Source organism: Galeopterus variegatus, unplaced genomic scaffold, assembly GCF_000696425.1.
Source record: "Galeopterus variegatus unplaced genomic scaffold, G_variegatus-3.0.2 Scaffold935, whole genome shotgun sequence".
NCBI classification, from domain to species: Eukaryota; Metazoa; Chordata; class Mammalia; order Dermoptera; family Cynocephalidae; genus Galeopterus; species Galeopterus variegatus.
In genome coordinates this window covers 99107-118278 of record NW_007727046.1, presented here as the reverse complement: position 1 = coordinate 118278, position 19172 = coordinate 99107, and the positions used below count along the sequence as shown (strand labels likewise).

The 19172-nt window shown below is 38.4% G+C and overlaps 1 protein-coding gene across 2 annotated transcripts in view; it reads left to right on the top strand.

Annotated features, from left to right (window-relative positions):
- Nucleotides 1-355: 355 nt before the first annotated feature.
- Nucleotides 356-19172, top strand: part of DDX46 (DEAD (Asp-Glu-Ala-Asp) box polypeptide 46) — a 71455-nt gene continuing 52638 nt past the window's right edge. For both annotated transcript variants that reach the window (XM_008573570.1, XM_008573569.1), the window contains exons 1-10: nt 356-400; nt 4145-4333; nt 6194-6337; nt 10916-11012; nt 12795-12960; nt 14430-14581; nt 15483-15596; nt 16441-16606; nt 17181-17301; nt 18465-18640. In XM_008573570.1, the coding sequence (XP_008571792.1) occupies nt 384-400; nt 4145-4333; nt 6194-6337; nt 10916-11012; nt 12795-12960; nt 14430-14581; nt 15483-15596; nt 16441-16606; nt 17181-17301; nt 18465-18640 (1342 nt within the window). In that variant the 5' untranslated portion in view covers nt 356-383. The remainder of the gene's footprint in view (nt 401-4144; nt 4334-6193; nt 6338-10915; nt 11013-12794; nt 12961-14429; nt 14582-15482; nt 15597-16440; nt 16607-17180; nt 17302-18464; nt 18641-19172) is intronic.

Sequence of the window (19172 nt, the reverse complement as noted above, 5' to 3'; positions counted from 1 at the left end):
GCGGCCTGCCCAGGACGCCCTCGTGGCCCTTGCAGGAAAGACCCTCTCAGGGCCGGCTAAGGCTGTGGAGCCCCCCGGTAGTGCCAACGCACTCCTTTCGGCGCTGCCCGCGCTGTGCGCCCTCCAGCCGAGAGGCGGCGCTGTGGAGAGGCAGCCGTTTCCGGCCGGCTTTTCCCTTCCTCCTGCCACTGGCGCCAGCACGTCCTGTTTTCGTTGGCTGCGCTGGGATGGCCGCCACTGCTGGAGCTGCTGCCCTCTTCTAGTGCTGGTCCTTGCCCGGCTCTCCGAAGGCAGCGCGGTTTCCTCCTTTGTCCCGTTCATCTACGCGTCGTCCCCAGCGGCGCCGGCTTTCCTGCGGCGCCGGCTTTCCTGCGGCCGGTAGCATGGGTCGGGAGTCACGGTAAGGCATTGCGCCGGGCGGGCGAGCGGGCAAGTGGCTTCTTGGGATCGTGAGAAGAGGCGGGAGTTAAAGTGGTTGAGGGGCTAGGCCGGGCACGTGCGGCCGGCGCTGCTCCGCGGCCACTATAGGGGTTGAGGACCTCGGCTGAAGGAATGGCTGTGCTCGGGCCGGCGACGGGCACAGCTTCTCCTGCCCTTCCATCCGCCGGTTCGAGCCCTTGAAGCGGGAACAACCCTCCAGGACGTCAGTGATTGGGCACCACATCCCGCCACTTCCACGCAGCGTACCCAGATCACCTCAGTCATTGGTGATCCCTGTTGAATTTCTCATCGCTTCGCGTTTGCAGCATTTCCTTGGCGCCCATCACTCTGCATTTTAGTTATCTGTGCCCTATGTGGTATTTTCCTAAGTCAGTTGATAGGAGCGTGTAGGCAGACATTTTTACCGCACCTACCGCACTACACGACTAGGCTTTTAGTGGGTTACTATAAATATTTGTTGCGTGGACATTTACTTCGCAAACAAATTTCATATGTTTTTGTTATCTGCTTTCTATCCCTTTGAAACTATGGACTGGGAAATCTTATTAGAAATATGAGATCTCATCATAACTTCAGATTGTTGATAACTGGTTCGGGACCTTGAGGTTTGTTATCTTAAAGATGACTATTAGCTTGTATTTAGCTGTGGCTGTGTTTATATCTAGGGACAGTGAGAGGTTTTTTTTGTTTTTGTTTTTTTTTAAAAGATGACCGGTAAGGGGATCTTAACCCTTGACTTGTTGTCAGCACCACGCTCAGCCAGTGAGCGAACCGGCCATCCCTGTATGGGATCCGAACCCGTGGCCTTGGTGTTATCAGCCACGGGCCGGCCCGAGAGTTTTGTTTTTAATGCTAACAGTATTTTATTGAGGTATAATTATATTCAGGGAAATGGACAGAGTGTGAGGGTAGAACGTGATGAAATTCAGCAAATACGTAAACCTTGTAACCATCACCTGGATAAAGATAAAGAATATTTCCTTAATTACAGAAAATTCCTGTGAAGGTCTTTTAAATCTCTCTGAAGGCATTGCCATTCATCTGGCTGCCCAAGCCAGAAACCTGGAAGTGGTATTTATATGATTCATTTTTCTCTTTCTCCCTACATCCAACTAGATTCTGCACCCATTCCCCATTCCTGCTCTACCTGACTTAATTGAGGCCGTAATCATTTATTGCCCAGCCTTCCACACCTGCTTCAGATAGGTTCCTCCATGAATTATCTTCCTCTGATCTTGCTCTCCTAATCGTAGATCCCTTGCATTGTAGCCAGTGACACTTCTGAAATAAATATCATGTCATTTCCCTGACTTGGTCTCCATTAGTTCCTACTGCTTCCGAGGTGAAATTCAGACTCTTAAGACAGTCTTCAAGGCGTTTCACAAGAAGATCCATCTCTTCAGCCTTCTCCCTTTCCCATCTGCTGTGCATGGTTTGTTCTCTGGGTTTGTTCAGGGAATAGTGAAAGGCTCTGAGGTAGGAAATGGCAAGGTGTTAGAGAAATAGCTAGAGAGCCTAGCTTGCCTGCACATGAGGGTATTGCAAAAAGTTCATGGAAAAATTAGTATTTCCTTTAATTCTGTTTTTTTCCCATGAGCTTTTTGAAGTATTCTTGTATGTAGGTTTCATGAAAGGCTGAAGAGAAGTAGTAGGAATGTAGGTCCTGAAAAGGACTTGGACCCAGAAAGTGGGTGGACTGTAGATTTAGTTTTGAAGGTAAGAATTTATTTGTGAGCCTTTGAAGATTTTGTGTAAGAAGTGTGCAATAGGATCAGAATTCTGCTTTAGGCAGATTACCCTGATGGCACTAAGACAGATTGAAAGGAAAAGGGAATAGAAGGAGGAAGACCAGGAGTCTTTAAAAATGTCATAAGTAGATAGGTCTGATATGGAATAGTAACAGTGGGAACTCTGAGGAGGAGATATACTGTGAAAGGAATTATGGAGGTGAAATTGGTGATAGTTGGTGTTTTATTGGTAGTGTAGAATGAGAAAAAGAAAAATATTGAGGGTAACTTATGTTTTGAGCTTAGTGGTTGAAAGTTGGGATATAAATGATTTGGAGAGGGAACCGTAACAAATTTGGGTTTCTACACATTGAACTTGAGGTGCTGAAAGGATAATCGGGTGCATTCATTCCCTAGTGGTCTTATCCAGGATTATAGCTTTAAATAGCCTTTGTACACTGATGGCTCCCCAACTTATATTTCTAGACCAAACCTCTTCCTTGAACTCTGTACTTATATTTCAGCTAATTACTGTATATGTCCAAGTAAATATTCTGACTTCCCACATTCCCCCCACATTTACTCCTTCCTTAGCCTTCCCATCTTAGTAAATGGCAACTTAATTTTTCTACTTGCTCTGGTCAGATATCTTGGAGACATCCATGACTTCTCTCTTGCTGTCACACTTGACATTTAGTTCATCATTAAATCCAATCAGTGCTACCTTCACAGTATCCAGATTTTGGCACTTCTCAACATCTCCACCCTGGCCATTTTGATTTAAGCCACCACTGTCTGGATGATTGCTCTAGGATTTTACCTGTTTTCTCTCCTTTTGCGCTTTCCTTCCTTTGGTTTGTTCTTCACTCAGCAGCCAGAATAATACTTTTTTTTTTTTTCCTTTTTGTCTTTTTTCGTGACCGGCAATGGATCACAACCCTCAGTGTTGCGCCCGTACCGGACCGGGACCGGCAACGGGATCGCAACCCTTGGTGTTGCACCCGCACCTCGCTCAGCCAGTGAGCGGCCGGTCTGTATGTGGGATCTGAACCCTCGGTGGGAGCGCTGCCACACTCCCAAGCGGTGCACTGTAGCAGTGCGCCACCGGGCCAGCCCCCAGAATAATACTTTAAAAACATTAGTGAGGTTATGCTGTGCCTCTGCTTAAAATCTTCAAGTAGTTTTTCATCTTATTTAGAGTAAAAACAAGTCCTTATAATGGCCTATAAGGCCCTCCATGTTTGACCGCTGTGGTGTTTCTCTCATCTTGTTTCATGGTGCTCTTTTTGTTGCTCATTCCACCCCAGCCACACACATGACTTCCTTGCTGTTCCTTGCACCAGTCGAGCTTCCTTCTCAGGGACTTTGCACTTGTTGTGCCTTTTGCCTGGAAGGTTTTTCCTTTACTCTGATCTGTTTTTCTCTATAGCACTACTTGACATACTATATATTTGTTTCTTTGCTTGTCTGTCATCCCTTCCTTTACCAGAAGTAAGTTGCCTTGGTCTATTTTGTTCCCTGTCCTTGCTTCTCTTTCACGATAGTTTTTCCCTCTCTACATGTGCTGTAGCAGAAGGTCATTGTTTTCCTCCTAATTTTTTTTTTTTTGTCTTTTTCCGTGTCCGGCAACGGATCGCAACCCTCAGTGTCGCCCCCGTACCGGACCGGGACCGGCAACGGGATCGCAGCCCTCGGTGTTGCTCCCACGCCTCGCTCAGCCAGTGAGCGGGAACCGGTCTGTATGTGGGATCCGAGCCCTCGGCGGGAGCGCTGCCGCGCTTCCCAAGCGGTGCACTATAGCAGTGCGCCACCAGGCTGGCCCTTTCCTCCTAATTTTAAAAAACGTTTATAAAGAGCCCTTTCAGTGATTAATTTGTTTGCTGAAATTTTTTGGAAAAAATGTCATAAAATAAATAAAATGTAATAGAAGCTAACTGTATTTGCTAAGCTTAATCTTTGGCTTAATACTATTCTAGCCACTATCGGAAGCGATCGGCATCACGGGGACGCTCTGGAAGTCGATCTAGAAGTCGCTCACCCTCAGACAAAAGAAGTAAACGTGGAGATGACAGACGATCTAGAAGTAGAGATAGAGATAGAAGGAGAGAAAGGTCTCGTAGCAGGGATAAAAGAAGATCTCGGTCAAGAGACAGGAAGCGTCTGAGGTAAGACTTTTCTTTTTTTTTGGAGGGAAGACAATCTCCAAAGGACCAGTGATGAGTTGGGACTTCAGTTAAATTGCGCTTCTTCAAAAGTGTGTTTTGGACTAGAATTTGGTGGTCTATTTGTAGGCCTTCTGCTTTATCTCAAGCTTGTTTGATTAGACCCAGAAAGATTTGCCTATGAAGACTCTCTCAAAGAGTATTTTTTTTTTTTTTTTAAGATGACCGGTAAGGGGATCTTAACCCTTGACTTGGTGTTGTCAGCACCACGCTCACCCAGTGAGCGAACCGGCCATCCCTATATGGGATCCGAACCTGGGGCCTTGGTGCTATCAGCACCGCACTCTCCCGAGTGAGCCACGGGCCGGCCCTCAAAGAGTATTTTAAGTCTGGAAACTTTAGGCTGTATTTCCTGTAACCCAAAGTGAACCCTGAAGTCCCCTGAGACAGGTAAAACATGAAGTAAAAAGTAAGGTAATATGTTCTCTTCAAGGGATTCTATTCTAATTCTGCCCCAAGAGAGCTGACCGATGTGTTCAGAGCCGCCACTAAACAGGAAAAATAAACAGGACAGAGCCCTCTCCAAGCCCTCCTTGCCTTTTTAATCTATTTTAATGAACTGTCTTAGGTTTAAACTAAAGAACACCCTAATTTTTATTTTACGTTTACTTGATTACATATTCTTTGGCACTAGTTAAGCAACCACAACCCTTTCTTGAGGCAAAAAATAGTCTTTAAGTAAAAATAATCTTCCCCACACCAAAAAAAAAAAGAATTCTAATGCAGTTTCTTGTTAAAATAGGAAAGGAAGATATGTTATGCTGTGAACTGATCACAGAATCACAGAAAGAATTTGACTTTATCTTTATCAGACATTGGAAAGAGAGAGTGCAATAGTATCACGTAGTACTCAGGGAAAATACTTATGACAATGCGGATAGTGCTGACTAATTCAATTTCATATTATGTGGTCCCAGGAACAATTTCACACTATTTAGTTAAGCGAAATTGGTCACTTTACATTTGGTCTTTGACTTTTTGGTGTGAAAGTAGAATCACAAAATTTTAGAGCAAGAAGGATTTTGAGATTATCTAACAAAATCTCCAAATTTTTTTTTTTGTTTTGTCTTTTTTCCGTGTCCGGCAACGGATCGCAACCCTCAGTGTTGCCCCCATACCGGACCGGGGACCGGCAACGGGATCGCAAGCCTCGGTGTTGCTCCCGTGCCTCGCTCAGCCAGTGAGCGGGAGCCGGTCTGTATGTGGGATCCGAACCCTCGGCAGGAGCGCCGCCGCAGTTCCCAAGCGGCGCACTGTAGCAGTGCGCCACCGGGCCGGCCCAAAATCTCCAAATTTTATAGATGAGGAAACAGACCCAGAAAGTTGAAGATTTGACCTATGTCATGTAACTGATTAATTACTAACAGTACCAGGATAGAATTTCTTGCTTCCTCATCTTCAGATTAGTGATCTTTTCACAGCCTTGTTATGCCCATCTTACACTTAGGTTTAGGCTGTCTTTGAAAATTAGATTTTCTATTATAGGCTGTAGATTTAAAATAGCTATTATTACAGATTTGTTGTTTTTCAACAAACATCATTATAAAATTGGTATCCTCATTTTTACATTGAGTACTTGTAAAAATTGGCTTTACTCCTCCTTGCCCCTCTTTCCTCTCCTCCCCTCACTCCCAGTATGGGGAATTACTTGTTTCTTAATTAGCTGATTTGATAGTTAATTGAGGCCTTGGCCTTTAATAATGGTAATAATTTAAGAAGTTTGTTTCACCATGGAACAGAATCATGATCTGAAATAATAGCTACATTTGGCCACAGAATAAATGAAAAATGTCCCCCTTGCAGGCGTTCCAGAAGTAGAGAGAGAGAGAGAAGTCGAGAACGAAGAAGATCCCGCAGTCGAGACAGGAGACGCTCAAGGAGTAGAAGTCGGGGTCGGCGATCCCGGTCCTCCAGTCCTGGTAATAAAAGCAAGAAAGCTGAGAATAGGTAATGTTACCATTGGGCTGTATCTATCATGCAGGTTGGGAACTGGCTCTCTTCTCTATCTCTCCTTTTTTTTTTCTTTTAAATTTATCTTTCTAAATAATTGCCAAATTTAACTTCTACCATGAACTGTTGGCAGATTTTTTTTTTTTTTTTTAAAGATGTCTGGTAAGGGGATTTTAACCCTAGACTTGGTGTTGTCAGCACCACACTCGCCCAAGTGAGCGAACCAGTCATCCCTATATAGGGATCTGAACCCGTGACCTTGGTGTTATCAACACCACACTCTCCCACGTGAGCCATGGGCCAGCCCTCAGAACTTTATTTTAATAGGTTATAAAGTTTATGTTTCAACTGGAAAATACTAGATTCTGTCAGTTTTAACACTCGATGCATTGTACCTTTATTTAATACATACTATTTATGGTCATAATTATGTTTTATAGACATCTTTGTAGGAACTTTGTTTTTTCCTTTGAAATTATTATTATTTTTTGTTTTTGTTTTTTTTGACTGGTAAGGGGAACGTGACCTTCGACACGGTGTGGTCTGCACCACGCTCAGACACTGAGCGCACCCGGCCATCCCTATATAGGATCCGAACCCGCGGCTTCGGCACTACCAGCGCTGCACTCTCCCGAGTGAGCCACGGGGCTGGCCCTTTCTTTTGAAATTATTTTCTTAGATAGTATTTCTGAGATTGGTTGGCAAATAACTTTTTTTTTTTTTTTTTTTGGTCTTTTGTCTTTTTCCGTGTCCGGCAACGGATTGCAACCCTCAGTGTTGTCCCCGTACCGGCCTGGGGACCGGCAATGGGATTGCAACCCTCGGTGTTGCTCCTGCGCCTTGCTCAGCCAGTGAGCGGGAACCGGTCTGTATGTGGGATCCGAACCCGCGGCTTCGGCACTACCAGCGCTGCACTCTCCCGAGTGAGCCACGGGGCTGGCCCTTTCTTTTGAAACTATTTTCTTAGATAGTATTTTTGAGATTGGTTGGCAAAAAACTTTTTTTTTTTTTTTGGTCTTTTGTCTTTTTCCGTGTCCGGCAACGGATTACAACCCTCAGTGTTGTCCCCGTACCGGCCTGGGGACCGGCAATGGGATTGCAACCCTCGGTGTTGCTCCTGCGCCTTGCTCAGCCAGTGAGCGGGAACCGGTCTGTATGTGGGATCCGAACCCTCGGGCGGGAGCGCCGCCGCGCTTCCCAAGCGGCGCACTTATCCATTGCGCCACTGGGCCGGCCCCGGCAAATAACTTTTTAACTAATGGTGTGCATTGCTGAATTCAGGATGGGTGAGCTTTGCTTGTGTAAGTTAAATGTACATGTTTCCTTGAGATGCCAGTAATATTCAATTTTGAGATATAATTTGTCTGTTAGACATAATGTTTACTCTTTATATTTCGTTTATTAATATTTTGTTCTTTACCTATTATTGTTTCTGCATTGAAATCATAGGATAGTTGATGTATAGACTTGTATCTGTTTTCTGTATATTCTTCATATTAGTTATTAATATTTTTCCCATGTTTATTTTACTTTACAAATTTTAGTTTTATTTTACCAAGGTCAGTGTAATACCATTGCGATTTTTCGTGGTGGGGTGGGGTGGGCAGTTGTCCAGTACTGGGATCTGGTGTTATTTTTATTGGTGTTATAACACTGTGCTCTAACCTAATTGAGCTAACCAGCCAACCCCTCCAATAGGATTTTTTTTAAATTAAAAATAAGGGCCGACCCCGTGGCGCACTCGGGAGAGTGCAACGCTCCTGCCGCGGGTTTGGATCCTATATAGAAATGGCCGGTGTGCTCACTGGCTGAGCGCCATGCGGGCGACACCACACCAAGGGTTGCGATCCCCTTACTGGTCAGGAAAAAGACAAAAATAAATAAGTAAATAAATAAATAAATTTAGAAAAGTGAATGAAATATAAACATGTAGTTTATTAAATAATTGTAAAGCAAACATCCATGTATGCACCACCAAGGTCAAGAAATAAAATGTCAGTACCCTGAAAGCCCTCTGTTTCCCTTCTCTAACCCAACTCTCTACCTCCCTAGGTAAAACCACTGCTGACTTGTGCTAATAATTTCCTTGCATTTCTTTGTAGTTTCACCACCTGCATTGTATCTGGGAAAAAATTAATTTATGCATTTTTTAACTTTACATGAATGGCGTCGTATATTCTTTTGTGTCTTTGCTCACCATTGTTTCAGATTTATTTGTATTTTTTGTAGCAATGGTTCATTTTCATTGCTGAATAGTATTCTGTGGCATAAATATACCACAATTTTAGTCACTCTTCTGAGGTGGATGTTTGGTTTGTTTTTCTTGGGTTATTTTTGGTGGCTGGCTGGTACAGGGATTGAACTCTGGACCTTGGTGTTATCAGCACCATGCTCTATCCAACTGAGCTAATGAACTAGCCCTGGTTTGTTTTATCTTTTGTGCTATTATGAGCATTTTTGTGTATGTATATATATACTAGTATACATGTGCATGAGTTTCCTTAGGGTGTATGTCTAGGAGTGAAATTGTTTGGTATAGAAGAAACATAGCTTTATTTTTAGTAGGTAATCCCAAATCGTTTTCCAAAGAGTTTGTACTAATTATCGTCAGCATATGAGAATTCTGTTGCTCCATACCCGTTCCAGTGTTTGGAGTTGCCAGGCCTTTAAGTTTTTGCCAGTTGGGTATATGTGTGATAACACAAATCATTGCGATTTTAATTTGTATTTCCATGATTACTAATGAGTTTGAATGATTTTTCATGTTTTTGTTAGCCTTGTGAATTTACTCTTTCCTGAAGTACATCTTCAAGTCTTCTGCTCCTTTTCCTATGGAGTTGTTTCTTTAAAAATTGATTTATAGGAGTTTTTTGTTTTAGTTTTTAAATATTCTGCATATTTGTTTTTTGTCAGTTATATGAGTGATAAATATATTTTCTTACTCTGATTAGTCTTTTCACTCTATAATGGTACGTTTGATGAATAGAGACTTAAAAAAAATTTCTTACTTCATTTTGTGAATTGAGAATAACGTAGATATTAATAAAACCTGATATGAGCAGTGTGAGAAAAGAAAATTATAGGCTATAGACAATCTAAACATAAATATTTGTATACCAAATCCAACAATGTATAAAAAAGGATAATATAACATAAGTTGGCTTTATTCTGAGAATGGAAGGTTGGTTTAACAGTAGAAAAATCATTAAGAATAATACTGTATATTAATAAGATTCAAGGAGAAAAGTCATATGATTAAATAGATTTGGTAAATGTGTTTTCTTAATTTCAATATTACAGTCATGTTTAAAGTTCTTAGCAGATGTGAATAGAAGGGTATTTCGTTAATTGATCATAAAATTAGAAATGCAAAGGGATGTAAATACTGATTTTTTTTTTTTTTTGGCGGCTAGCTGGTACAGGGATTGAAGCCCGGATCTTGGTTTTATCAATACCATGCTCCAACCAACTGAGCTAACCAGCCAGCCCCATAAATCCGTATTTTTTTGTTTGTTTGTTTTGTTTTTTCTTCTTTTTATTTCTCTTTTATTTCTTTTTTTTTTTCCTTTTTTCCCAATAAATACTCTTTTTTTTTTTGGCAGCTGGCAGGTACAGGAAACCAAACCCTTGACCTTGGTTTTAGAAGGCCACACTCTAACCAACTGAGCTAACCAGCTACCCCGTCCTCCTGTAAATACTCTTGAAGAAAAGGTTGGAGGACTTGCTCTACCAAGTCTATCAAAACTTGTCATAAAGTTACACAAATAAAGACAGTGCAGTATTTGTGTAAGGATAGACAAATAAATCAGTGGAACCGTATAAAGAGGCCGGAAATAGATCTATACTTACGGCCATTTGATTAATGACAGAGATGACACTGCAATCAGTGGGGGAAAGTTTTTAAAAATAAATGGGGCTAGGAACATTTGCTTTTCTATAGTGAAATAAGACCACCCACCTCATTCTGTGCACAAAAAGCAATTCCAGACAAATTAAAGATCAAATTAGATGGCAAAACTGTAAACCTTGTAGAAGCTTATACTGTAGAATATCTTCTTCACTTCTAGGTATCTTCAAATCTGGGAGGTTTCTAAACTACTCAAAAAAGCACCAATCATAAAGGGGAAAAAGATTCATTAATTTGATTACATTAAAATTAAGAAATTTTATTCATTATAAGATACCATAAGTAGGCTCAAAATGTAAGCCCATTTAGGTTTTAAATATTACATGTATAAATTATCTTGCAGAGTATTAAGATCCTGGTGTATTTCTCCATTTATTAAATTTTAACTATACTATTTAAATTTCATAATTGTTTCTGTATGGTATGTCCAGTTTTTCTTGGTTGGATTTTCAAACATTTAGTGATGTTTGCTGTTAGTGTCATGAGATTAATTTTTTCATTATATTTTAAAGGTGTTTATTAATGGAACATGAAAATGCAGTTGGCTCTTAGAAGTTTATTTCTTACGCAAAAGTGAAATACAAGTCTATAAAAGTATTTTAAAATGAATGTTTCCAAGCACAAATAGGTGATATCTCTTGCTTGCTTTCTTTTTTTTTTTTTGGTAGGTCTAGATCCAAGGAGAAGACTGATGGTGGGGAGAGTTCTAAAGAGAAGAAAAAAGACAAAGATGACAAGGAGGATGAAAAGGAAAAAGATGCTGGTGTATGTTTACTAACTTAAAAGTAATTGTATTAAATCAAACTTGTTTCTATGATGACAAGTTCAGTTTTTTAATGCCATATGCTTTATTTTTAAATAAATGGTAACAGATACATATGATAAACAGGAAAATATGTGTCCCATGAGAAAATTGTTTTCTGTAAAAAGTTGCAGATCTCTACATATTACATGTTTTTATTTATAGAATGTGATCATACCATATAAATATTATCAATTGCCCTTTAAAAAAGTGTATAAATTTATACTCAAGAATTTAGACATATGAAAATGTTTGTTTCTCCACATACTTGCTGACTTGGGAATTTCAAAGTTTAATTTTACCAGTCCAATAGGAAGTAATTGTAATCTTATTTTCTTCATTTTTACTTTTGGTGGCTGGCTAGGGTGGATCTTATTATTTTGAGTTTCATGTCTCTTTTTTGGTGGCTGGAGTTAGATGTCTTTAAGTTAGTGAATATTTAAATGCTATGGACATAATATATAAATTTATAATATAAATAATATATTTTTTTCGTAAGTTTATTGATTATTTGCACTTTTCTTTGAACTACCTATTCATATCTTTCACCCATTTTAGAAAACATTATAGCTTTACTTCTTTTTTTGTTTTGTTTTGTTATTGAATTCTGATTTTTTAGTGGTTCCTTTTCTTAAGGGACTTGCTTGCTGATCAGGGTAGCTAAGAAAGGATACAACACAGGAAGACTGGGGATCTGGCTTCTTCTGATCGTATCTCTTCTCTTTAATGATTGGTTGATCTTGAGAAAGCAAACTTTCCTAGGCTTATCTTTCGAGAGGATGGATTTTATTATAAAGGATATAAATTGAGGAGCAAAGCTTTTTTTGTTTGTTTAAGAAATAAATTTATTTTTAAAACACAAACATAGAATAACCATGTCAGAAAACATTTAGAAAGTCAGAAGTAATTCTCTGTAATCCCAGGTACCCAAAACACCATCATCATTACAGTTTTGTAATATTTTCTTCATTTTTTACATGTATATTTTCATAAATAGACATAATGATAGCATGTATAAAATTTTGATTCCTGTAATGCTTAATCTTCAAATCTCTGATTATGGCTGTGAAGGTGATTTGCTTCCTCCTCTTCAGAGCATTAATAGTCTTGATGAAGGCTTTAGAATGGCTGTTTCTAGGAAACCTAGACCTAAAGCCTACAAGACCAAAAGTTAGTCATGTTGATATGCTTTCCTTTACTCATTAACTTGTAATAGAAAATTGCTTTAGGCTGGCTGGTTAGCTCAGTTGGTTAGAGTATGGCCTCATAACACCAAGGTCAAGGGTTGTTTTCCTCATACCAGCCTGGCACCAAAAAAAAAAAAATTGTTTTTCACAGAAGCAGTCTTGGAGGAGTTTGGGGGATTTAAAATTGAGAATAACTGGGGAACTGTGCTTGCTAGTTGATTTAGTTTTTTACTCTGAGGAAAAAATCAAATTTATGTGTGTATATTAATTGTAGCTAAAAGGAGATTAATTTATGGTGTTTGAAGTCTTTCACCTTTCTTAGTTGAAGATGATTTTTATTGTGATTTCATTTTGGTAATATATTCGTGCATATATTTATAAAGATGTGTGATCTACTAAATCTGGTCTACTTTTAGAAGTTTGTATATATACCTGCTTTTCCTTTTCCTTTTTTATACTTTGGAGAACTTATTTGGAATGTCACTTGGAGTAGAATTATTAATACTGGTTTTGTTTTTTATTTTTCTTCTCTCTTTATCTCTCTTTTGCCCCCCCAAGAATTTTGACCAAAATAAGCTTGAAGAAGAAATGAGAAAACGAAAAGAAAGAGTGGAGAAATGGAGAGAAGAACAACGTAAAAAGGCCATGGAAAACATAGGGGAACTGAAAAAGGAAATTGAAGAGATGAAACAAGGGAAAAAATGGAGTTTAGAGGATGATGATGGTATATTTGTTTGTTAGCCTAATAACCTGTATAACAATTCATGTAAATTATTCTAGAATTATGGGTAATATTTCATGTTGGGATTTTTTGGCCTTTTTTCTTGTGAAAAAATAAGCATAACGTAATATTTACCATTTTAATTATTTTTAAGTGTACAATTCAAGTGATAACAAGTACATTCACAGTGTTCTACAGCCATCACCACTGTTTCCAGAACTTTTTTATCATCTCAAAGTCTGTACCCATTTAACAACTCCCCATCCTGCCTCCTCCCCAGCCTCTTGTAACCTCTGTTCTACTTTCTGTCTCTATCAATTCGTGTGTTCTAGATGACTTATATAAGTGGAATCATAGAATATTTCTTTTTTATTTGTCTGGATTATTTCCCTTAGTATAGTATCTTAAACGTTTTTTTGTGTGGTAGCATGTGTCAGGAATTCTTTCCTCTATATGGCTGAATAATATTCCAGTATATGTATATGACACCATTTTGTTCATTCATCTGTGGTTGGACATTTGGGTTTTTCCACCTTTTGGTTATTGGGAATAATGCTGCTATTAGCACTCATGTGCAAATATCTGTTTGAGACCGTGTTTTCAGTTCTTTGGGGTATATACCTAGAAGGGGACTTGCTGGATTCATGTTGAGATTTTAAATGCCCTTTTTAATAATTGTAGTATTGAGTAAGGATCACTGATTTTACTTTACAGTGAAGAGTTGGGTGCCTATGGACGTAGTCAGTAAATAGCTTTTTACTTTTTTTACCATCAGTAGGAGTGTAGTTATGAGAGTAAGTTAAGAGCATGCTTTCAAGTCCCTTCTCTGATTTTTCCTAGTTTAGGAGAGAAACATTACCCCTCCACATCTGATTTTGAGCTTTGAGGTTTTAGTAAGCTGGAAGATGATAGAATTTTATAGGAAAATGGAATTTTGGTCAATTTTTTTTCTGTGAAAGTTTCAAAGAGTGGTTTAAATAGATTAGTGGATTCTATTTATAAGTGGTCATGATGTCTTAGTTATATAAAAGATTGGCTTGTCTTGAATTAAGAATGATGTGCAGTTTTATTTCTCCGTGAATTAAAGAAAGGTAATTGAAAGAAAAAAATAATTTAAAATGTGATTTGGCAGAGAAAGTTTTTAGTTCTGCTTCTAGCAGTGTAGCTGTAAAATCTAATACAGGAGATCCATTTTTTAGGCGTAATCTTTTTGCCCCTTTTGAATAAAATGATTTGTAATTTATTAGCATTTATTTCTTTTATCATTATTATTGTTATTCAGAAGTAATACATGCTTGATGTAAAAATGTTAAAACTTCCAAGTGTGAGCATTTGAACTGCAGCGTGGCTGGAGTAATTGGAAAGGGGGGTGTTTGGGCAGTGGGAGAAAAGGTTGGAAAGGTGGGGTGTGGTCTGATTGTGGAATATTTCCTTTTGAAACAACGCTTACAAAGTATATTTTCATATTTTAGATGATGAAGATGATCCTGCAGAAGCTGAAAAGGAAGGAAATGAAATGGAGGGTGAGGAATTAGATCCATTAGATGCTTATATGGAAGAAGTGAAAGAGGAAGTAAAAAAGTTTAATATGAGAAGTGTAAAAGGTGGTGGGGGAAATGAAAAGGTATGGAATTTTCTTTATTTTTAAAGATTTATGTTCCCACTTGGATAACTTGAATTCATTGTTGCATTGGATCACTGCTGATTTGCATGACTTTGTAAAGTTAAATGTTTTGTTTCCCTTCATCTCAGAGATGAAAGTACTCATTCTGAGTACTAGAGATACTGGTGAATTTTAGCTGTGAATGTTCTTCTTTCAGGGCTGGCCTGATAGCTCAGTGGGTTAGAGTGCAGCCTTAAAACACCAAGGTCATGGGTTAGGATCTTCGTACTGGCCAGCTGCCAAAACAGAAAAAAAGAAAGAAAAAAAAAAAGTCATTCTCTCACCAGTATCATTTTTGTTCAGTATCTTTGCTTACATGTTACCTATTTGATAGGTCCTCTCCAGACTTCTCCAGCACTCCTATCTTTCAAACTCTTGACCCCCTTCACCCTATCCTTTTTTTTAAATAGCATTTACTACCTTTTGACAAATTTTATAATTTATTTTTTTATTGTGTTTACAGTTTGTCTCTTCTCCCCTCTGAAATATAAACTTCCCAAGGACAGAGACCTTTACCTGTTTTGTTTGTTGATTCATCCAAGCTCCCAGTACAGTGCCTGGCTTGTTTAATGAGTGAAAACTACCATTTAATAGTATTTTTAAACTGTATTATATAAAATTATATATTATACAGTAAACTATGTCTATATGGATGTATTATAAAATATAGTGTAATTATATTACGTTTAAAGTTTACACAAATTAATAAGGATAAAAACAGACTACTATTTGTCTTTTCATTAATTGTCACTAATAACTAAGGTAATTGGAATTACAAATTATGACAGTTATCATTGTACTTCAATTGACGTACAATTCGTTTCAATTTTGCAAAATATTTCATATTCCTTTTTTATTTTAGAAGTCTGGGCCAACAGTCACAAAAGTTGTTACTGTAGTGACAACCAAAAAAGCAGTTGTAGATTCTGATAAGAAGAAAGGCGAGCTGATGGAAAATGACCAGGATGCCATGGAGGTGATTCTTCATTAATTTTGACTTTGCTCATGACTTTGTCTTAGAAGTATTTATTAGAAAGCATTAGTGGAGATATGCTTTTTAGTTTTGCAAACTATTAGGAGAAATTCTTGCTATTCTCAACAGTATAATAGTATTAGAGCTGTATATCCAGTTGGTAGAGCATTCTAACATCTTTTATCTCTTACTGTGTGCTCATTTTTTGATCCCCTTCATCAGCTTACCTCAGGCATGCAATACAGAGAGAAGAAATGAAGTGATAGAACAAATTTCTTCTCATTAACATATTGGAAAGATCTATATAGTGAGAATAATAGCAAAACTTCATTAATACCATCTCTGAGAATTATCATTTTAGCTTTATTGGCATTATGACTTGCTATAAGGGCAAAGAAAAAAGAAACTAAGTTGAAAAATTTTTGGAGCTGATGTGTTTCTATTCAAAATGAGAGATATCACTTGAGGTGATTGTGAAATTATGAGGTTTAACTTTGCTGGAGCAGCATGAAAATCCTGTGGATCAAGTAGCCTGTTTTAGAAAGTAAAAAAATAAAAGCTAACGAGTAGTTTCTAGAAAAGAAGAATTTTAAAAGTGGGACTGGGCTGGCCCGTGGCTCACTCGGGAGAGTGTGGTGCTGATAACACCAAGGCCCCGGGTTCGGATCCCATGTAGGGATGGCCAGTTCGCTCACCTGGTGAGCGTGGTGCTGACAACCCCAAGTCAAGGGTTAAGATCCCCTTACCGGTCATCTTTAAAAAAAAAAAAAAAAAAGGTGGGACTGTAGCTTCCCATAAGTAGAATATAATAATGAAATTAGATCTTTCTTTTTCTTTTTAACTATAGTATTCTTCAGAGGAAGAAGAAGTTGATCTTCAGACGGCCCTTACAGGCTATCAGACAAAACAGAGAAAGCTTCTAGAACCTGTTGATCATGGAAAAATTGAATATGAACCATTTAGAAAAAACTTTTATGTTGAAGTTCCAGAACTAGCAAAAATGTCTCAAGAGGGTAAAATTCTTGTATTCATTTACTGGTTATAATGGGAACAGAGGAAGATGCATTTTACTTTTTCCAGCAGGAATGCGTATAGGCCCATTAGTTGCAAGAGAAGTGTTAAAAAAGTGATTAATTTAGCTCATGTAGTTGGGTTTTTTAGGGTTGAAAATCTCCATGTGAAGTGGCAAATAAAATATTTCTGTTAGCCTTTTCCTTCTGGGATTTGGGAGTTAGTGACCACTATGAATCTGTTTATCACTTGTTGAAAAGAGGTAATCAAGAGCTAGGAGAACATGTGGTTGGATTACTTGTCAGTCATTGTTCCTTTTATTGCCATTGCAATTTAAGACAACAACCAAATTGTTGAAATTGGGGTATTTTTTTCTGTCTTTAGTTGCAGCAGTAATTGCTTTAGCTATCCCTCTTACCTGCTCAGTGCTTCCTCTTGTAGCTCCTCTATGGAATTATCTTTGATAGAATTAAAAATAAAAGTTGAAGATTCTTAATCTTACTATGCCTGATTGAAAAGTAGAAGGTACCAGTAGAACAATATTTAAGAGTTTTTAATATGGGTTTTGTTTTGTAGAGGTGAATGTATTTCGATTGGAAATGGAAGGTATTACAGTCAAAGGAAAAGGTTGTCCCAAACCAATTAAGTCTTGGGTCCAGTGTGGAATTTCCATGAAGATCTTAAATTCCCTCAAAAAGTAAGTGGTTGATGATTGTCCACATTTCTCAGTATCTTGCTACTGAAAATAGTGCTTTCATATAAGTATCTCCTTGGGTACATTTTTACTCTAATAGAAAAACTTACTCTTTTTTTTTAAATGTTTTATTGAGATATAATTTACTTATCATGAAGGTTACCCTTTAAAGTGTACAATTCAATGATTTTTAGTATATTTATGGAGTTCTGCAATTATCACCATAACCTATATTTTAGAATATTTTCATCATTCTGAAAAGAGACCTGTGTCCATTAGCAGTCAGTCTTCTCTTTTCTCCTCTATCCTGTGTTGCTTTGCCCCCCACGGATTTGTCACCCCACTTCCCCTGAGTGGTGGAGATGCAAATGATTACTCAAAGCCCATCTCTTCTGAGCAGTGAGAGACCCCAAAGTGGTTAATCTCCCACCAGAACCCTTAAGCGAGAGGCATCCCTTCCTTGGGAAATTAACCCCAAATTGGGGTTCTCTTCCTGCATTTATTTTCTAGACCAGGAAGTTACAGGAAGAGAACATAGGTGGGGTTATAGTTGAGCAATATAGGCTGGTAACTTTCAGTGAAACAAGCCAGATAACTTTCCAGTAAGGCAATTAAGTGGTCCTATCAACAAAAGCTTGATTTTAGCAAACATTCCTTCTCCCTACAGCAATTTTCCAGTATCTTTATATTTCAGTCAGTAACTAGTCTGTCCTTGAGCCAGCAACCTTGCTGTGCCACAAATCTTTACTTTACACCAGAGACTTTATAGCCTGGTGAAAATTTCCAGTCCTCTGCAAAGTCAATATTTGAAACTGTAAGGCTTTGGAAAACCAGGCCCTCTGAAGTACATTTGCTTTAAGAATCCTCTACAATCCTGAGCAACCATTAATCTACTTTATTTTTCTATAGATTTGGCTGTTCTGAACATTTCATATAAATAGGATCATACAATATGTAGTCTTCTGTGACTGGCTTTTTTCACTTAGCATAATATTTTCAACACTCATCCATGTTGTAGAATGTCTTAGTACTTTATTCCTTTGTATTGCCAAATAGTATTTTATTGTATGGATATACCGCATTTTGGAAGAGCTTATTCTTATGGGACTATGAGGGCCCCGGAGATGCCAATTTTTACCTTGTCTTCCTTTGGTTTTCTTTTGAAGGCATGGCTATGAAAAGCCCACACCAATTCAAACGCAAGCAATTCCTGCTATAATGTCTGGAAGAGATTTGATTGGCATTGCCAAGACAGGAAGCGGAAAGACCATTGCTTTTCTGTTGCCCATGTTTAGACACATCATGGATCAGAGGTCATTAGAAGAAGGAGAGGGGCCAATAGGTACAATTCTTTTCATTAAACTTTTTTTCAGATAACAACTTTGTTGTCAGTTAATCAGAAAGACCTGATACTTGTAATTATTCTTCATTATGACAATAAAGATGTCTTTGCGTACATTTTGTCTATCAATTTGTCACTTCGGGGCTGATTTCCCCCTACCAGCAGGTGGAGTGAGAATCTTCAGAGCTCTGGAGTGACATCTCAGAAGTATAAAAACAGCCTCTCCTGGCGCAGCTCAGTTTTTAAACCCTGACTTGTCAGGTAGACTCCTTGTGCATCTATCTGCTTATTTATGTTAAGGTTTGTTCTTAGCCAAATATCAGTGGATATATAAACTCAATATGAAGATAGTAGGGAAATGTATTTTCCTAGTTTTTTTAATGCCTTAGAAGGCTGTAGTGCCAGCATTTCATTCAAGATTAGGTTTTCAGATTCAGATTTCTTGATTCATTTTGGCAGAGATGTCTTCTGCAAATTAGAGTAGGGTTTTGAAAAGTTGTTTAGCCGCTTTCTTGGAAACACAGGGCACAGT